Source organism: Octopus sinensis, linkage group LG6, assembly GCF_006345805.1.
Source record: "Octopus sinensis linkage group LG6, ASM634580v1, whole genome shotgun sequence".
Taxonomy (NCBI): Eukaryota; Metazoa; Mollusca; class Cephalopoda; order Octopoda; family Octopodidae; genus Octopus; species Octopus sinensis.
Genome location: NC_043002.1, coordinates 5863817 through 5882471, shown reverse-complemented (window position 1 = coordinate 5882471; position 18655 = coordinate 5863817). Strand labels below are relative to the sequence as shown.

Sequence of the window (18655 nt, the reverse complement as noted above, 5' to 3'; positions counted from 1 at the left end):
ATTTCACGGAGGCTCGCTGTTCCTTCGTTTCAGCCATCGCAAAAAAAAAAAACGAACAAAGGAGAAGCACTGCAAAACAAAGACGCACCAATGGCAGGACGACATCATCCGGTCGGCAGACTGATGCCTGGGGAACGCATCAAGTGGCTTCTTGCGGCGAAAGCCTGAACTACAACGGGTTTGTCCCACAGAGAACGTTTCTGGTTACTGTTGGGTACCCTCTCGTACATGCAGTACCCGTGTATCTGTATTCCATATGAGCACCATCTTTATACATATGCACACACACTGTGCATGTACTCACAGATTAATCATGCATCCATACAAATATGCATACATACATACGTACGTACATACATACGTACATACATACATACATGCATACATACACACACACATACATACGTACATACATACATACACACACATACACACGTACATACATACATACATACATACATGCATACATACGTACGTACGTACATTCATACATACATACACACACATACATACATACATACATACATACGTACGTACGTACATTCATACATACGTACGTACGTACATTCATACATACGTACGTACGTACATTCATACATACGTACATACATACATACGTACATACATACATACTTGCATGCATACGTACATACATACATACACACATACATGCATACATGCAAACATGCATGCATTCGTACATACAATCATAGGAGACAGCCTAGAAGTCCGAGCTGTATCCTCATTTAGCACTCCTTCAAAGTAGACTGTTTCTCTTAAAGAAAGCCCTTCATAGAAACTGAAGTTCCAAGGATTATCATTCAATTGTTTATTTTGAACTTTGAAATATATTATTATATTACACAATCATTTTATCTTCATGATGTATCTGAGCCATCTATTGTTGAAACGATCGTAATGAAAGAATAAATATTATGTCATAGCTACATTCTTAGACCTGCAAAACACACACACACACACACATATATATATATATATATATGGGCACAGACATAGCTGAGTGGTATCAAGTTTCTTTCCAAACCACATGGTTTCAGGTTCAGTCCCACTGCATAGCAGCTTGGTCAAGTGTTTTCTTCTATAGCCTCGGACCGACCATAGCCTTGTGAGAAACTAAAAGAAACTCGTCGTACATATATGTATATCTGTGTGTGCTTTTGTGTCTATGTTTGTTCTCCTACCACCATTTGACAACCGGTGTTCGTGTGTTTACGTGCCTGTCATTCAGCACCTAAATACTCAATTTTGAGGTGTTATGTAAGTGTAATGTAAGTGTGATATTGTTGAAGAAGTATGATATTGTTGTGTGTGTTTTTCTTTTTTTGGTGGGGCCCCAAAACACCTACCTGCTAGTACAACAGTTTGATCAGAATTACCAGAGTTTATCTCTCTATATATAAACGGCAAAATCTCTGTGTGTGTGTCCTTTATACACATCCACAATTTTTCAGTTAGAGAGCTCACACTTTCTATGGTCATTCAAAACTGTCCAAGGGTGGTCGTGCACATCTTTGCATTTTCCCAGTCACCCTGCAAAGCCATTAAAAAAATCAATAGAAGTGACTTTTTTGTGAATTTTCTATTCAAAACCCAATCAAAATGCCCGAAACTTGATATGCCAATTGAATGCCAGCTAGCTGTATGTGATTGGTCGGAGATTTGGACAGTACTCGCGTGTATGTGTGCACGCACGCAGCTGTATATGCGTTGCCGGGCCATAGTGCTAGTTTGCAATAAATGCAGAAGTAGTGCCAAATATCCAGTCTTCAATCATCATCATTTAGCGTCCGTTTTCCATGCTAGCATGGGTTGGACGGTTCAACTGGGGTCTGGGGAGCCCGAAGGCTGCACCAGGCCAGTCAGATCTGGCAGTGTTTCTACAGCTGGATGCCCTTCCTAACGCCAACCACTCCGAGAGTGTAGTGGGTGATTTTATGTGCCACCGACACAGGTGCCAGACGAGGCTGGCGAACGGCCACGCTCGGATGGTGTTAATAAAAGTATAATAATAAAAAAGTAATAAAAGAAAGACATACTAACACGGAGATATAAACAAGACATTTATTCTATAAAATCATAAGATATACATAAGAAAATATAAATGGATATTTGAGATGAGAATTAAACAGAAAAAAAAAAAACAATTATTAAAATGTATTGCATTTTTGAATGGGACCTTCTCAATCACTAAGTATAACTAGTCAGTTGAGGAGGTCGTTATTTACATTGCACAGTGTAATTGGATGCTACCTTATTATGTATCAAGATCATCATTACTGTCATAATTATATTATTGTTGTTGTATTTAGGAATGGTCATTTTGCCAGTTTAGCCAATAAAAACACACACACTATATATGTGGTGTTACTTTGCTTCAGCGTTATTTACTTTTTACATTAATCTTAATCTTATTTCGGCCAGAGTTCTTTTGTCACACTTCTGTGACCTCATCAGTGGTCCTTTGCTTTCTGGCTGAAATAAGATTAAGATTAATGTAAGAAGTAAATAACGCTGAAGCAAAGTAACACCAAATATATAGTGCGTGTGTTTTTATTGGCTAAACTGGCAAAATGACCATTCCTAAATACAACAATATCTGTTTCAACACACGATTTAACATAAAAAATCTTGCAAAACAAATATATAAATGTAATATATTATTGTCAATATTGTCAAAGAAACATATAAACTATTACAGAAAGACAAATTTGTTATTGTCGAGAACAGAATACTGAAAGTGTTTGGCAGGACAAAAAAAAAAAGGAATAAAGACAATAAGCAACAGGTAAACCATTATCAGAATGCACAAGCTCATCAGAATCACCATCACTTTCAGAAAGATTCAAAGAAATTCTCTAATAGCAAAAGGATCACAGACTTGATGTTTGGAAATATGTCTGCATGTGAATGTCTTTGAAATTGTGTAAATATTTATCACATGAGGAAAATGTTATTTACAAAAGTATAATTATATACTTAAAGTCATGCCAAATTCCATAGTAACGTTCTTTAGATATATAAATATAATTTGGTCTCACAAATTCTCATGCAATGTTGATTTAATTTCTGCTTTATACACACACACATGCACAGATACATGTTGCAAACATACATTCTTAATGTTATGTGCACAGAACCATTATATATTTCTTTAATGCCCACAAGGGGCTAAACATAGAGGGGACAAACAAGGACAGACAAAGAGATTAAGTCGATTACATCGACCCCAGTGTGTAACTGGTGCTTAATTTATCGACCCCAGTGTGTAACTGGTGCTTAATTTATCGACCCCGAAAGGATGAAAGACAAAGTCGACCTCGGCGGAATTTGAACTCAGAACGTAACGACAGACGAAATACCGCTAAGCATTTTGCCAAGTGCTAACGTTTCTGCCAGGTCGCCGCCTTTGTACACAGAACCATTATATACATACAATTCATCACGGGTGCTTTATTTATATATACAAGGGTGGGCTGATAAGTTCATAGGCTGACTAAGGAGTTATCATACAGTAATTAAACTTGGCATGTATTAAATTCAATCTTTACTGATGCAAACAGCATAATTTCTTTCTAGATAAACCCACATTGGATACAGAATTAAGGACTTAGAAAAGTGGAAGAGACATTTTGCGAAAATGGATAAAATTTGGCACCATGGTGTTATCAAATATCTACAGAAAAAGGGGTTAGACCCCAAGAACATTCATGCTGACATGGGTGTTACATTAGGGGATGATGCTCCAGCTTTATCAGCCGTGCAAAAGTGGGCAACTGAATTCAAGAGTGGTAGGGAGAGTCTTGAAGAGGACCCAAGGTCCAGACGTCCTGCCACAGCCACCGCCCAAGAAAGCATTGACATGTTCACCAGATAGTGATGGATGACATACATTTAAATGTTAATCAGATAGCTAGTGGGGTCCTGCTTCACCAGGACAATGCTCCTGCACACAAGTCCGTGGTTGCAATGGCTGCTGTGTGCAACTGTGGCTTTGAACTGGTTGATCACCCTCCTCCATATTCTTCAGATTTGGCACCATCTGACTGTTTTCTGTTCCTCAACATGAAGAGCGCTTGGCTGGGAAGCAGTATCAGACCAGTGATAAGGTCATATCCACTGCTGACTTTTTTGAGGGTCAGGATGAGAGCTTCCATACCATGGGAATTCAAGTGCTGCAACACTGATGGAAGAAGCATATGGACCACAGGGGGGACTGTGTTGAAAAATAAAACACATTTGGTCAAGATCAACCATTGCATTGGGGTCAGCCTATGAACTTTTTAGCCAACCTTCATATACATATTTAAAATGTTTTCGTGTCACTCTGTCTATCCTAAATTTTGAATACAAATGTTCCACAGAACCAACTTTATCAGAACCATTTAGGAATTCAATGACCAACCAGCAGAAATAGTGAGGAAAGGCAAAAAAAAATCAGTTACTTTTATTGATTTCAAGTTTGTACTGTAACTTTTTTTTTTTTTGACATAGCAGCTTCATAATGGGAAAGTGAGTCAGATCACTTGTTCTGGTGTGGTAGAATTAATTTGCTACTCTGATTAATACTGAAATGTGACACCTGAAGTGACATTAATTGCACCCAGTATGAAGGTGATGCGATATCTTGTTACACTACTTTCAGCAACAGGATAACACACACTCACACACACACACACACACACACACACACACACACACGGTAGCTTCTCTCTGCCTTTCCTCATTCCAGAATCCCAAGGAAAAATAGTTATGGCAGTTGCCGTACCTTCTCTAATTAAAAAATAATAATGAAACCTATTGTAGACAAGAGATAAAAAGTAACAATCTTTAAATGCACAGAGCAAAATGAAAGCCATATAGTATTTATTCTGCTCTTGATGTTCTGAGTTCAAATCCTGCCAAACTTGCTTTTTTTTTTTTCTTTTCAAGGCTGATGAAATATATAAAGCCCCAGTCTAGAATTGGAGTTCAACTTGACTACCAATCAGTGTCAACACACAACAGGTTAGCATAGTCCAGTAGAGCCATACATGTATTAATCAAGTAAAAGTGAATATTTGTATGGTTAGTTAAATGATACATCAATGGCAATTTGCACAGAAAAGTCATCAACAATTTTTTTTACGGTATCTTTTTTAAGGGGGTTCTGCTTTTTAGAGAAAGGGTAACATGTAAGAGTGACTGATAGTGTGTTTGTATGCTATGCTGATAGTAATATATAGTGTTACTCATAAACAATTGATGCAACACTTTGATATTAATTCACTTGTCATCAATTTCCCAGTTACACTTCTACTTGTTTCAGTCATTTGACTGTGGCCATGCTGGAGCACCACTTTTAATAATAATAATAATCCCTTCTACTGGAAGTACAACACTTCAAATTTGGGGAAAGGGATTAAGTCGATTGCATTGACCTCAGTGCATAACTGGTACTAATTTTATTGACTCCGAAAGGATGAAAGACAAAGTTGACCTTGGCGGAATTTGAACTCAGAACATAGCCACAGGCGAAATACAACTGCTAAGCATATTACCCGGCGTGCTAACGATTCTGCCAGCTCACCACCTTGGGTGAGGATTTCAATTCAACTATACTATATTAATCAATTACATTACAACATCAAAGGTAAATTATTGAATGTGTCTCTATCACAATTTTTCAAGACAACAAAATGATTTAACCCTTTTGTTACTAACCCGGCCAAAACCGGCTCTGGCTCTGTGGTAAAATGTCTTGTTTTCATAAATTTTGAATTAAAATCTTCCACCAAACCTTAGTCACAATTTATGTTCCTAACACCAGCTGAAAGATAACTAAGTTATTTTACTAAATTCTTTGTCATATTTAAAATAATTGAAAGAAACACAGAGCATCTCAAAATAAATACAGTAACGAAAGGGTTAAAGATTTAATTGCTATTTCTAGCAGGTTAAATGAACATGTACTACTCACAGAAAAACTTGATCCTTGATTTGAAGTGAGTTTATTATACTCGTTCTGTTAAAGTCCTTCATGTTATCTCAGTCTTCAGCCTGAGATAACATGAAGGACTTTTGCTACTTTTATTGTTCTTACAGCAGGGATCAAATCTCATTAAGGACATCTGAGAGTCAATAAAATAAATACCACTGAAATACAATAGACCTCTTGTATCAGCTACACTCCACTTTTGTTAAAATATATACATATATTAAAGGCGGCAAGCTGGCAGAAACGTTAACACGCCAGGCGAAATGCGAAGCCGTTTTTCATCTGTTGTTACATTCCAAGTTCAAATTCCTTTGAGGTCGACTTTGCCTCTCATCTTTTTGGGGTCGATAAATTAAGTACCTATTTCTTTACTACCCACAAGAAGCTAAACACAGAGAGGACAAACAAGGGTAGACAAACGGATTAAGTCGATTATATCGACCCCAGTGCGTAACTGGTACTTATTTAATCGACCCTGAAAGGATGAAAGGCAAAGTCGACCTCAGCGAAATTTGAACTCAGAATGTAGCGGCAGACGAAATACCACTAAGCATTTTGCCTGGCGTGCTAACGATTCTGCCAGCTCACCACCTTGATAAATTAAGTACCAGTTATGCACTGGGATCGATGTAATCGACTTAACCCCTTTGTCTGTCCTGTCTGTTTTTAGCCCCTTGTGGGTAGTAAAAAAATATATATACCTATATTATAATGTACCTATATTGTAAATCAAAATTGTTGAGGGTAATTACAGGTAGTTCTTGAACAGTCCACAGTTTCAGTTTCATTTCTTAGTTAAAACAATTTGAAGTCTTCATTTCAATTTGATTTGGTGAGAAATGACTAGAATTTTTAATAATTGAAAACAAAAACCTATCATCAAAATAAATCCAAACAATCCTGCATTTGATCAACATTTGGCTATTTTTGAACCTAGTAAAATAGGATCCAATAAAACCAGGTATTGACAAGAAGAAAAACAAAATACAGGCTGGTCCGAAAGGCTTGTTACCTCCTACATATTGTCATTATCGTCTGTATTATCTGTTTTAGTAATATAATATGTACCACACTTCGCTCTGCTATCACTGTCCGGGAATACCTAAATGAAGATTTTCGGGATAGATGGATAGGGGTAAGAATCACAACCACTTCTGGCACCTGTTGATTGGCCTACCAGAAGTCTAGACCTCACGTCTTGCGATAAGACTGTGGGGTGTTATCAAAGAGAGAGTTTCACATGAATGATACCGGAATATCCATCAGTTGAAGGATGCCATTCTGAGAGCCTTTGCAACAATCACTGAAGCACAGTTTTGCAAAATTTCATACAGGACATGGCGCCACGTCATTTTGTGCCACAAAAATGGGGTTCATACTGACCTTCTCGATGTGTGACAGCATCAATGAAAGTGAATAAACTGAATCCAGTTCATGCTTTGGATTACGGCATTATTTGTTCTTCTATTGTTCTCATTACTTTTTGGTAGGGAGTAACAAGACTTTCGGACCATTCTGTATGTGTAGCGTTATCTATTACTGATCCCAGATAACATGGTATGCTTAATTGTGGACAATGTTATACCTTTCGTGGGTTGATTTGTAATAATTGAGACCCCCTTCGGTCATGACTGACCATGGGATTGCACCTAGAAAGTTACCCTCCGAGGCGCAAGTCCGGGCAAGGTTGTTTATGGAAGACCAGCAGTCGCCCATGCATACCGGCCTCCCCTCTCCATGCCACCAGCGTTATCCAAGGGAAAGGCAAAGGGGCCGATACAGCTTGGCACCAGTGACGTCGCAACTCATTTCTACAGCTGAGTGAAATAACTGGAGCAACGGGAAATAAAGTGTCTTGCTCAAGAACACAACACACAGCCCAGTCCGGGATTCGAACTCACATCACAATTGTAAGCTCGACGCTCTAACCACTGAGCCATGCACCTTCATGATTTCTAATAATACAGGTCAGTAATCAGTCCAAGGTTCTTCTTGATTGCAAAAACAACCTAGTGACCACCCACAATGTTCAGCTACAGGAATGCAATGACTGTTACCTGTGATTACATGCTTGTACTGCAAGACTACATATTCTTTTTATATGGATTTACGTGAACAGAAAAATACGAAGGTACCTGACCCTAATAAACATCACAGGTGAGTATATTCCCAAGAGGAAACGGTAGAGATAATCAAGAAAATAGAGGACAATGATAGCTTCACTGCTGTGGGTCACAAGTTTGGTGCCAATAAAGCTACCATTAGTTCCATTTGCAAAGTGAGGGGAGAGGATTCATTTATCAGGGGGCTTTTGTTGGGGTGGAGGACCAAACCTCTGCGATAAACAAGGATAGGTATACAAATAATTCAAACAGTGGAACAAGTTTTATGCCACGAGGCAGAAGAGAAATTAACCTTTTGGGTGCTTAACCTTCTCCAGAAAAAGAAACAGTCTTTTTCTCACTTTTGCCACTAAAAGCCAGATGCCCAAACATAAGATATCTTCCTCTGAACTATCTATACATATGCTACCATCTATCATCCCTTTAAATCACCATAAGAACCTCTACATGGCCACTCAACCTACACGAAATAGCAGCTAAAGTAACTCTCAAATTATACTTATTTTTAAAAATTAAAAAAATACACTAAATAATGTAATCCTAAATTATATCTGCAAAAATAGGAAGAAAAAAAAGATTGTGATAGTGAAGGTGAAAATCTGCTCTCAAGTAAGACAGACCTGAAATTCTACAACTGCCCTTCGTTAGTAAAAATGTCTCTCGTCAAACAATGAAGCACTGACTAATAAGTGATCAATCCTTCTAATATAATATAGGATCAAAGACCAGTTCTGCTCAAAACCTATAAAAGGGGCTAAATTTAAAAACGAAACAACCTGCATGTGGTCTTTGACCTGTTAGAACTAACAGCCAAATCTCTTCTAAAATAACACCATACTGTCTTGAAAACAAAAAAATGGAAGGAAGAGCATATTGGATGTCATCTGAAGAGGAAAGACGTTCCCAGCTAGAATGTCTTTGATGGTATGTGATAATAAGTCTGCTGGTCAATTAGGGCTAACTCAGGGCTATACAACAACCACCAACAGTGTTGAACTAAATTTGGGGTTACACTAATGTCCCTTTCTCTTACTCACATACCCAATTTTGAAATTGCAAAGGCACAAAACAAAGACACCTTAATTACAAATTTATTGACAGTCATATACTTAGGACAATTTTGTAGTCACTGTCAATAAAATTATAATAAATGATTGACTCTGTACATGTATTGAGTCCTTTATTTAGTCTATGTTCGTTGTTTTTATGTATATAAAAACACTCATTGTAATTATATATGTATACACTTGAATAAAATTATGCAATAAATTTATGATATTTTTACCTTAAAAAAATATAATAAATTCTTAAATAGATACAAGTCTTTTACTGATTTTGATCATTGGATTACAACAATGCTGGGATACCAAACACCTGCATGAGTTTCAGTCGATTATACCAATCCCGATATTTACTCATTTCATTCACTTGTTTATTTTATTGATCTCTGTTTGTTGAACTGGAGGCTCATAGGATACAAAAAAACAAACACAGACACACGTACTTTCTGTTAACCAAATACCACTTACAAACAACTGGTCAACTCTAAGCTACAGAAGAAATTTGACGAAAGTGACACTCAGAGTAATTAATCCCAAAACACCTGGTTACGAAGCAAACTACTTGACCACATGATCATGTCCACTAACCCACAACTTTTTTATGGGAACACATAACTGATTATACCGAATCCAGAAAACGACCGGTAATTAATTTAATGTAAGAATTAAAAGCAAAGTTGGACATAGCAGGATTTGAACTCAAAACGGAAGCAAAACACTATTAAATACAGTAATCTATCTTGTTGAAAGATAATCTGTCCTTAAATTCTAAAATGTAATAAATATTATAATATTCAAAACCAACAGACCAGTAAAGAACACTCAGAGACATTGTTTGAAAAGAGGTTTATAATTTATGAATAAAATAACATATATATATGTATATATATATATATATATATATATATATGCACACACACACGTGTGTACACATACATGCCAATACACAAAAGTGACCCTTGAATCACTCTGCTAATTAAATAGAAAATATATACCTGCTCATATTTTGAGTTCTATTTTCCTGTATGTATCACCAAACCCGTGTGTGTGTGTGTGTGTGTGTGTGTGTGTGTGTGGTGTGTGTGTGTGTATACACACATACTCACAGTTATTTATTCAACTGAAGCTGATGATTCGCTTTGTTTCCTATCTTTATGGCGGTTAAATCCAGAATAGTACATGGAGAAACATTTATCAGTTTTAAATGAATAAACAGATTCTACCATAACTATAAAGCACAAAATATATATATATATATATATATATATATATATATATATATGTATATATATAAGTTCAGCAAAATTTAGATTCAGATGAATATGGCACTTAAGTCAAAGGCACCAGAATTTTGTAAGGTATTATCCATATAAATCAAATGGGGTGATTATAATCAAAATAAGCAACAAGGATATCCAAGGTAGAGTAGTACAATTGTTTCATGCTACTTCATTTTATTAAACAATGTTTAATAAAATGAAGTAGCATGAAACAATTGTACTACTCTACCTTGGATATCCTTGTTGCTTATTTTGATTATATATATAGATATATAGATATATATATATATATATATATGCTTGGTTGTTCTAATGGGAGAAAGAGTATTCAATAACTATTGTAGAGTTTATTGCTTGGACCTGATGACCAACTCTATTTTCAGTGTGTGCATTCCTTTATATATTTATATATATATGCACTCTTCTTTACACTGGATAACTGATAAGAACTAGTTTAACTCACAACTACAACACGAATGAATCTATTAATAGAGAAGTCATGAGTGATGATAATGACAGTAAAATATATATATATATGTGTGTGTGTGCAGAGAGGGATGACAGGTATAAACAGGTGGACAAACAAAAAGACATGTGGATAAATAGACAGCCAGGTAGATAAAAATACAAGTTTATATAAGTAGAAACTTGTACAACAATTTTTTTTTTGATTAAATGCGTGTGCAAACACATACACAGAGCTACATATATGTTTGTGCATTTATACACACACACACATATCTTTCATATTCAACCAGTTATAATGTCATACAAGTCACACACATGCATTCGTTACTAAACACATGCTACCAACAACTTTAGATACAAACGGCTGTCTTAATGAAAAATGCCGATTAAAAAACAAACTATTTACACACAAGCAAATATGAAAGCCTGCTCATATGGAAGTATATATAAAACCAGTTTGCCACCATATACCACCACTATCACTGTTATTACTGACACCGCCATTACTACTACTACTACTACTACTACTACTACCATTACTATTATTATCATTATCATCATCATCATATTCATCAAGAAAGACATAACAGTCTGCCAGTGCGAAAATAATACTCAAGGTGTCAAATACTGTCCCTACACCTGTTATTTTTATTATGATGATCATCAAAAGCAAAATAATAGCCTAAACTTAAAGCAAGGCATGTCAAATGTTGCTTTCCGTTTTGCTTTAGATATTTTGGCTTTTGTTTTTCGTTGAAGTCTGAGGAATGAACATGCAATTGGCCATGACAGTAAGTGTACATACGTACATGTATGTGTGAGCCCTATAGAATATCACATACATACACTTCACTGCTGTTATCTGTCTCAGTTCTGGTGCAACTTCAACTTGTAAAAATACCAAATAAAATAAATAAAATAGATGAAAAACATAAAAACAAGTTAGCCAAATGAAATAAAAGTTGAAGTTGACTTGGATGGGATTCGAACACAGGTCATACATGACTTTACACATTTCTGTTATTTAGTACAACATTATATACCCTCTTTGTACCAAAGTCAACTGCAACTGGGATAATTTCTTTAAAATATTTTTAAAACAAATAATTTAATACCTATTTTCAGTTATAAGAAGCTTATCAATTATATCTTCTTTGATAATGTGTAAATTTCTTCAAAGACTCCTGAACATGTTTTTAAGCGATCACTGTGCTTAATTTCCAGTTTCCAGGGTTAGGTAGATGAAAAATGAAAATATCCACCTTGGTAAAGTTGCCAGTTTAGTCACAGGTTAGGTGAACTGCGGCAATGTAAAATTAGGTGTGCTGCTACTCAAATACACAACAAAATATAAAATGCTGGAACCCACAAGATCTTTGGGGCTACTGGCAGTTTACAACATATATTCCATACAACACTCATATGATTAAATTGAATGGGTGTTGAAATGGAGAAACAAACTGGAAAGGAAAAACCGATCGGATGGAATCTAGAATGGAATATTATGGAACACATTCACCCTGAGAATGACAGTAGGGACAAATTTTAAGATTGGCTCCAAATGCTAAAAATACCAGGAGGCTAATCACAGAGAGCAGCAATATTTCTCTATGTCTTGGTTGAATAACATTAGTGGCAGCAATATCAAGTAGCGCCAGTATAACAATCAGGAATTGAGAATCGGTTAAAATGGAAACAGCTCCAGTGAAAAGGTTCAATGGTGGAGGTATTAAAAGAATGAGTGTCCGAGACAGACAATGAATGTCGTCTTCACAATAAAGTGTCTGTGAAGCTGATAAACACATGCAGTAATAAGAATTACCAGTGAGTAATATATGCTGAAGTTTAACAACCGAGAAAGCAGCAGTAAATAGCTCCAATACAAAGGACTATTGAAGACTAATAAAAAAAGAGACAGCAGTAAACATTAGCACTACTGTTATAGATACTGAGTGTTAGGGTCACACACAAACTGCAAGGAATCAATGACGCAGATGAAATTGGTGCCCTGGGGACCAATAGAGAACTCAAGAGGAAACAGGTACCAGTTTCAAAATAGTTCCTTCCAACACTGCAAAAGAAAACAAAAGTCAGTGATTAGCAATTATATTAAAATGAATTTTGGACTGAAGGGTTAGACATTCTTTTTTCTTTACATGAGATTAAAAATTTCACCATGTGAGAACACTCGACCTGCAAGAATATAGCACTGAAATCTCCCTCAAACGAGACAGCATTTGTCTTGTAGTTGCTTGCTTCCTGTGTTGCCACAGCAATAAAACACTCCTCCCATTTGAAGAGATACATTGGAATAAAATCAGAATGCATACAGGACATGGCAGAACAAGGAGAACAAGTGAAAGGAGGAGTGAAGGTTGAAGGAGAGAGATGAGGGAAGAGTGAGAGAAAGAATGAGAAGAGGGTGGAGAGAGATGGAGGAGAAAAGAAAGGCAAGGTTAAAGAAGGAGGTGCAGAGAGAGAAAGAGGAAGTGAGGAGAGGTGGAAAAGAAAAGACATAAGATGGAAGAGAGGTGAGATGAGAATAAAAAGAGATGAGAGAAAGGGAGAGAGAGGGATGAGATAAGAAAAAGATGGAAAGTAAGAGAGATGAGAGACAGGGAGAGAGAGATAGAGAGAGACAGGAAGAAAGAGATACTTTGCAAAATATTGTAAAAGCTCATTATTTTGTAAACAAAAAATGGATTACAGGCAAAAAAAAAACAATCAACATTATAAATTAGAAACCTAAGGCATTTTCCAAGCATTCTATCTTTAGTAGTTGCTGCTTAACCCCCAGGTCAGCTATGCCACTCCAGCCAGGACCAACCATACTTTTGTTTCAAGCAAGCAATGTGTATTAAAAATTACTTTAGCCAATGCATCCGACCATTTTTTAAGTTGAATGTCATACAAGCAAGGTGCTTCTATTTCTAGCAGGCCAGATAACGACATAGAGGCTCCTTTTCTAAATTCATCGTAGTTGTTTAGCTAGGACTTAGCCTTGATGAAGTAGATCAATGATCAAAAGCATTCCAGCCATGAACATTCCATCTTTTTTTTTTCAGGCATATGGAGTGGTTGGTGTTAGGAAGGGCATCCAGCTGTAGAAACTCTGCCAGATCAAGACTGAAGCCTGGTGCAGCTATCTGGTTTGCCAGACCTCAGTCAAATAGTCCAACCCATGCTAGCATGGAAAGTGGACATTAAACGATGATGATGATAATGATGATGATCATGGTATTATCAAAGACCACATCATCTAAAGTGCCTTATTTATTTTTTAAAATAAGCTGTAATATGAAGGAGATTTGGCTGTTACATCTTGCAGGTTGAGTAACCATACACAGAGTCCCTCGTTGTTGTTTAGCCCAAGGTCAGACCTGATGGTGCTGACCTACAATCAAACACAATCCAGTAAAGGACAATTCCTTTGCCTTCCTCCTCCACTCAACACATCTACAACTGCACCAACTGATGCATCTTTCACTTTTTTTAAAGACATTTCGGTGTTGCACGAGAGATTTGGGTGCTATTTCTAGCAACTTGAACCCCTACCCACAGACTTTACTTGTTTTCTTTTATTTTAATATTTTGTTGGTCATAAAAAAAAAAGTAAATAAATAATAAAGTATATATATTGACTAAGTGCAGATCAGCTGATCAATAACTAATTAAGAAGCACTTCAAAACTTATCAAAGCCTAATCAGATGAATAGACTGCAAATCAGCAATGAACAAACAGTAAGGACCCGATGAACAAGGCTGGCTTGGGGTTTTATTCTAAGGAGAAAGTGGGGATGGTAACTGAGGTTTTGTGAGGTCCTGGTAGGCTTCCCCTACAGATGGGGGATTTAGAGAAGAGAGAAGGAATACAGAAACCACAAGGTAGGGGTTGGTGTGGTGAATCCCTTGTCCATCAGTTTGAAGCATTTGAAATGTTTGCAGCTTAGTGTGGAAAGCAACAGTGAGGTAAAAAAGCTGCTGGGGTTGAAATGAAAACAGTTGTGGATAAGTGGTTATATAGGGTGTGTGTGGGGGAATGAGAGAGAAAGAGAGGAAGTAGTAGTGAATGCATGAGAGAGAGAGAGAAATAGAGAGACAAAGCATAAGAGAAAAAGCACGAGAGAGAGAGAACACGGGAGAAACAAAAAGAGTAAAAGAGAAAGAGAGAGAGTGAAGAGAAAGAATGAGTGAGAAGAGGAGAAAGGCAGAGCACAAAAGAAAATACAAGCAAGCATAGGAAGGAGAGAGAGAGAGAGAGAGAGAGAGAGAGAGAGAGAATGCAAAGAAGGAAAGAGAAACAATGAAAATGCAAAGAGAGAGAGAGAGAGAGACAGAAAGAGGGAGAGAAAAGAGTAAAAAAAGCAGAGACAGACAGACAGAGAAAGAAAAGTCGAGAAACAAGAGACTGAAACTGTTGGCGCCTCACATTTACAAAGTCTTTTTCAATATTCCAATACAAACCGAAATTACATGTAGACTGGATTGCAGAGCTAAGCAGCATCGTTACACAACTACCAAAGTTGAGCTTCTATATGGCCACTTGATATGCTAGAAATGGCAGCCAAATTTCCTACAGATCACACTTTACAACCTTGGAAAGCAGAGGTAGGAGGCACATTGAATAAGGTATTCCTAGCTAGATCTAACACATGGTGGTCATAGACAGGGTGCTTTTGATCAAAGATTTGCTGTATCAGAGTTGACTAGGAGTTAAATAAATAAACAGGTATATAATAAATAACGTCGCCTTACTGGCACCTGTGCTGGTGGCATGTGTAAAAAGATTCAAGCGAAGTCATTGCCAGTACCGACTGACTGGCCCCCCATGCTGGTGGCACGTAAAAAGCACCCACTACACTCTCGGAGTGGTTGGCATTAGGAAGGGCATCCAGCTGTAGAAACTCTGCCAGATCAAGTTTGGAGCCTGATGCGGCCGGCTGGTTCGCCAGCCCTCTGTCAAAATCGTCCAACCCATGCTAGCATGGAAGGATGAAGGGCAAAGCTGAGTTTAGTAGAATTGGAACTCAGGGAGCAAATACCAACTAAATGCTGCTAAGCATTATGTCAAATATTTTTTAAGTTCTGTAAATCTATCAGCCTTGTAAATAATCCTTTCTACTAAAGGTACAAGACCTGAAACTTTGGGTAGGGGTTTTGTTGATTATATCAACCCCAGCCTTCAACTGGTACTTATTTCACTGATGAAAGGATGAAAGGCAAAGTCAACCTTGGCAGAATTTGAACTCATAACGTAAGGACAGACGAAATGCTGCTAATGCCCGGCATGCTAATGGTTCTACCAGCTCGCCGCCTTAGCCTTGTAAAAAATAATAATCTCTAACATAAATATAAGGTCAGAATGTTATAGAGAGGGAAGTAAAGATAGGTCAATTAAACTGATTCCAGTATTTGACTGGTACTTTATTTTACCAGGATGAAAGGCAGAGTTGAAATTAGCAGGAGTTTAACTCAGAAGATAAAGACCTAGACAAATACTGCAAAGCATTTTAGCCAGTGTCCTAACAATACAGCCAGTCCACAACCAACCCCTAATAATAATTAATTGTAGTGTAGATATAAGACCAAAAATGCAGTGGAAGGTTAAGGTGCACTCAGTACAACACCCAAAACTGCTATCAAAGAAGCTGAAAGATAACGGAACTGAGACTGACATTGCTGACTTGGAGAAAAGTGCAAATCTGCCTTCCACAAGAATCCGAAGAAAGATTCTTGATATTTAAGAAGACTTGCTGTCACCAGAGCTCAAGTAACATCCCTGTTAACTAAAATAAGATGTAAAAACTTTAATAATAATAGTTTCAATTTTGGCACAGGGCCAGCAATTTTCAGAGAAGGGCAAGTTGATTACATCAACCCCAGTACTCAAATGATACTTATTTTAATGAGCTCGAAAGGATGAAAGGCAAAGTCAACCTCCTCAGTGGTACTGGAACTCAGAACATTAAGTTGGAAGAAACGTCGCTAACCATTTTTCACATCATCATCATCATCGTTTAACGTCCACTTTCCATGCTAGCATGGGTTGGACGATTTTGACTGAGGGCTAGCGAACCAGATGGCTGCACCAGGCTCCAATCTTGATCTGGCAGAGTTTCTACAGCTGGATGCCCTTCCTAATGCCAACCACCCCGAGAGTGTAGTGGGTGCTTTTACGTGCCACTGGCACGGGGGCCAGTCAGGCGGCACTGGCAACGACCTCGCTCAAATCTTTTACACATGCCACCAGCACAGGTGCCAGTAAGGCGACGTTGGTAACAATCACGCTTGAATGGTGCCCTTTTACGTGCCACTGGCACGGAAGCCAGTTGGCTGCTCTGGCAACGATCACACTCGGATAGTGCTCTTGGCACCCTACTATAGCACAGGCACAAGTGCCAATAAGGCGACGTTGGTAACGATCACACTCGAACAGTGCCCTTTTATGTGCCACTGGCACGGAAGCCGGTTAGCCGCTCTGTCAACGATCATGCTAACAATTCTGCCAGCTTGCTGCCTTATTTAATAATCATAATAACAGTAATGAAAATAAGTTCTACTATTACTACCAGATGGCTGCACCAGGTCCCAAACTTGATCTGGCAGAGTTTCTAAAGCTGGATGCCCTTCCTAACGCCAACCACTCCAAGAGTGTAGTGGGTACGTAAAAAGCACCCACTACACTCTCGGAGTGGTTGGCGTTAGGAAGGGTATCCAGCTGTAGAAACTCTGCCAGATCAAGATTGGGGCCTGGTGCAGCCATCTGGTTCGCCAGCCCTCAGTCAAAATCGTCCAACCCATGCTAGCATGGAAAGCGGACGTTAAACGATGATGATTATAATACTAAAGACAGCAAATAAAATAAAATCCAGGATAATCCCAACACACTAATCAGCTCTTATCAGTAAACTGCAATATAATGCTGAATAAGATTTGTTGAGGTAACTCACCTATATGTCTGACGATTTAATTATATCTTCACAGAACTTCTTATACTGCCACGTGTCACCTTTTACTCTTTTGCACCTGATGCCAACAAAAGGTAATTTTGGCATCGCACAAACCTCCAAATTGAAAGCAAGTTTCACTTTGCCTTTGTCATCAGATACATAACATCGAAGTACATACCTGGAAAGAGCAATGCATATATATTTGTTTAGGTAAATAATGAAGAAAAAATATTTTAATATGTGTTGTAGGGTTTATTCATTCATCCGAAGATGATGCTTAACGCTGTCACTACTCAGAGTATCTTGTGATGAGCAATCCATGAGATTAGAAAAAAGGCAGTCATTAGAAGAATTGCACAAAGCACCAGCACGCTTTACACACACACACACACACACAAGCACACACACACACACACATATACACACGAAGTCCATTCCACAACTATAAGGGTTCAGATTCAGTCCCACAGCATGGCACCTTGGACAAGTGTCTTCTACCATAGTCCCCCAGGCCCAACCATTGCCTTGTTTGTAGATTTGGTAGAGAGAAACTGGAAAAAGCCTGTCCTCTGTGTGTGTGTGTTAAAGAGAGGCTCATCCAAGAAGGAAGAGAAGGCATGCAAGACTGCAAAAACCTCGACCTCCAGTGGTCCACTTATATTGGCTTTATGAATATCAATACATTACACCTATATGGAGCTCTATAATTTTTTGATACTCTTAATATCATCAAACATGGTAGTACTGTGTGTGTGTTTATATAAGACAATGATGACAA

General features: G+C 37.7%; 1 protein-coding gene and 1 long non-coding RNA gene across 2 annotated transcripts in view; both read right to left on the bottom strand.

Moving 5' to 3' along the window:
• The window catches only part of LOC118763807, a 17582-nt gene extending 7149 nt beyond the window's left edge, over positions 1–10433 (bottom strand). The window contains exons 1-2 of the long non-coding RNA XR_004999556.1: positions 8107–10433; positions 7142–7146 (exon numbers count right to left, since the gene is read on the bottom strand). This is a non-coding gene — a long non-coding RNA (uncharacterized LOC118763807). The remainder of the gene's footprint in view (positions 1–7141; positions 7147–8106) is intronic.
• Positions 10434–10742: 309 nt separating this feature from the next.
• Positions 10743–18655, bottom strand: part of LOC115212853 (maternal embryonic leucine zipper kinase-like) — a 76917-nt gene continuing 69004 nt past the window's right edge. Inside the window, 2 exon segments of the mRNA XM_036503607.1 lie at positions 10743–12998; positions 17878–18055. Coding sequence (XP_036359500.1) covers positions 17878–18055 — 178 coding nt within the window. The 3' untranslated portion in view covers positions 10743–12998.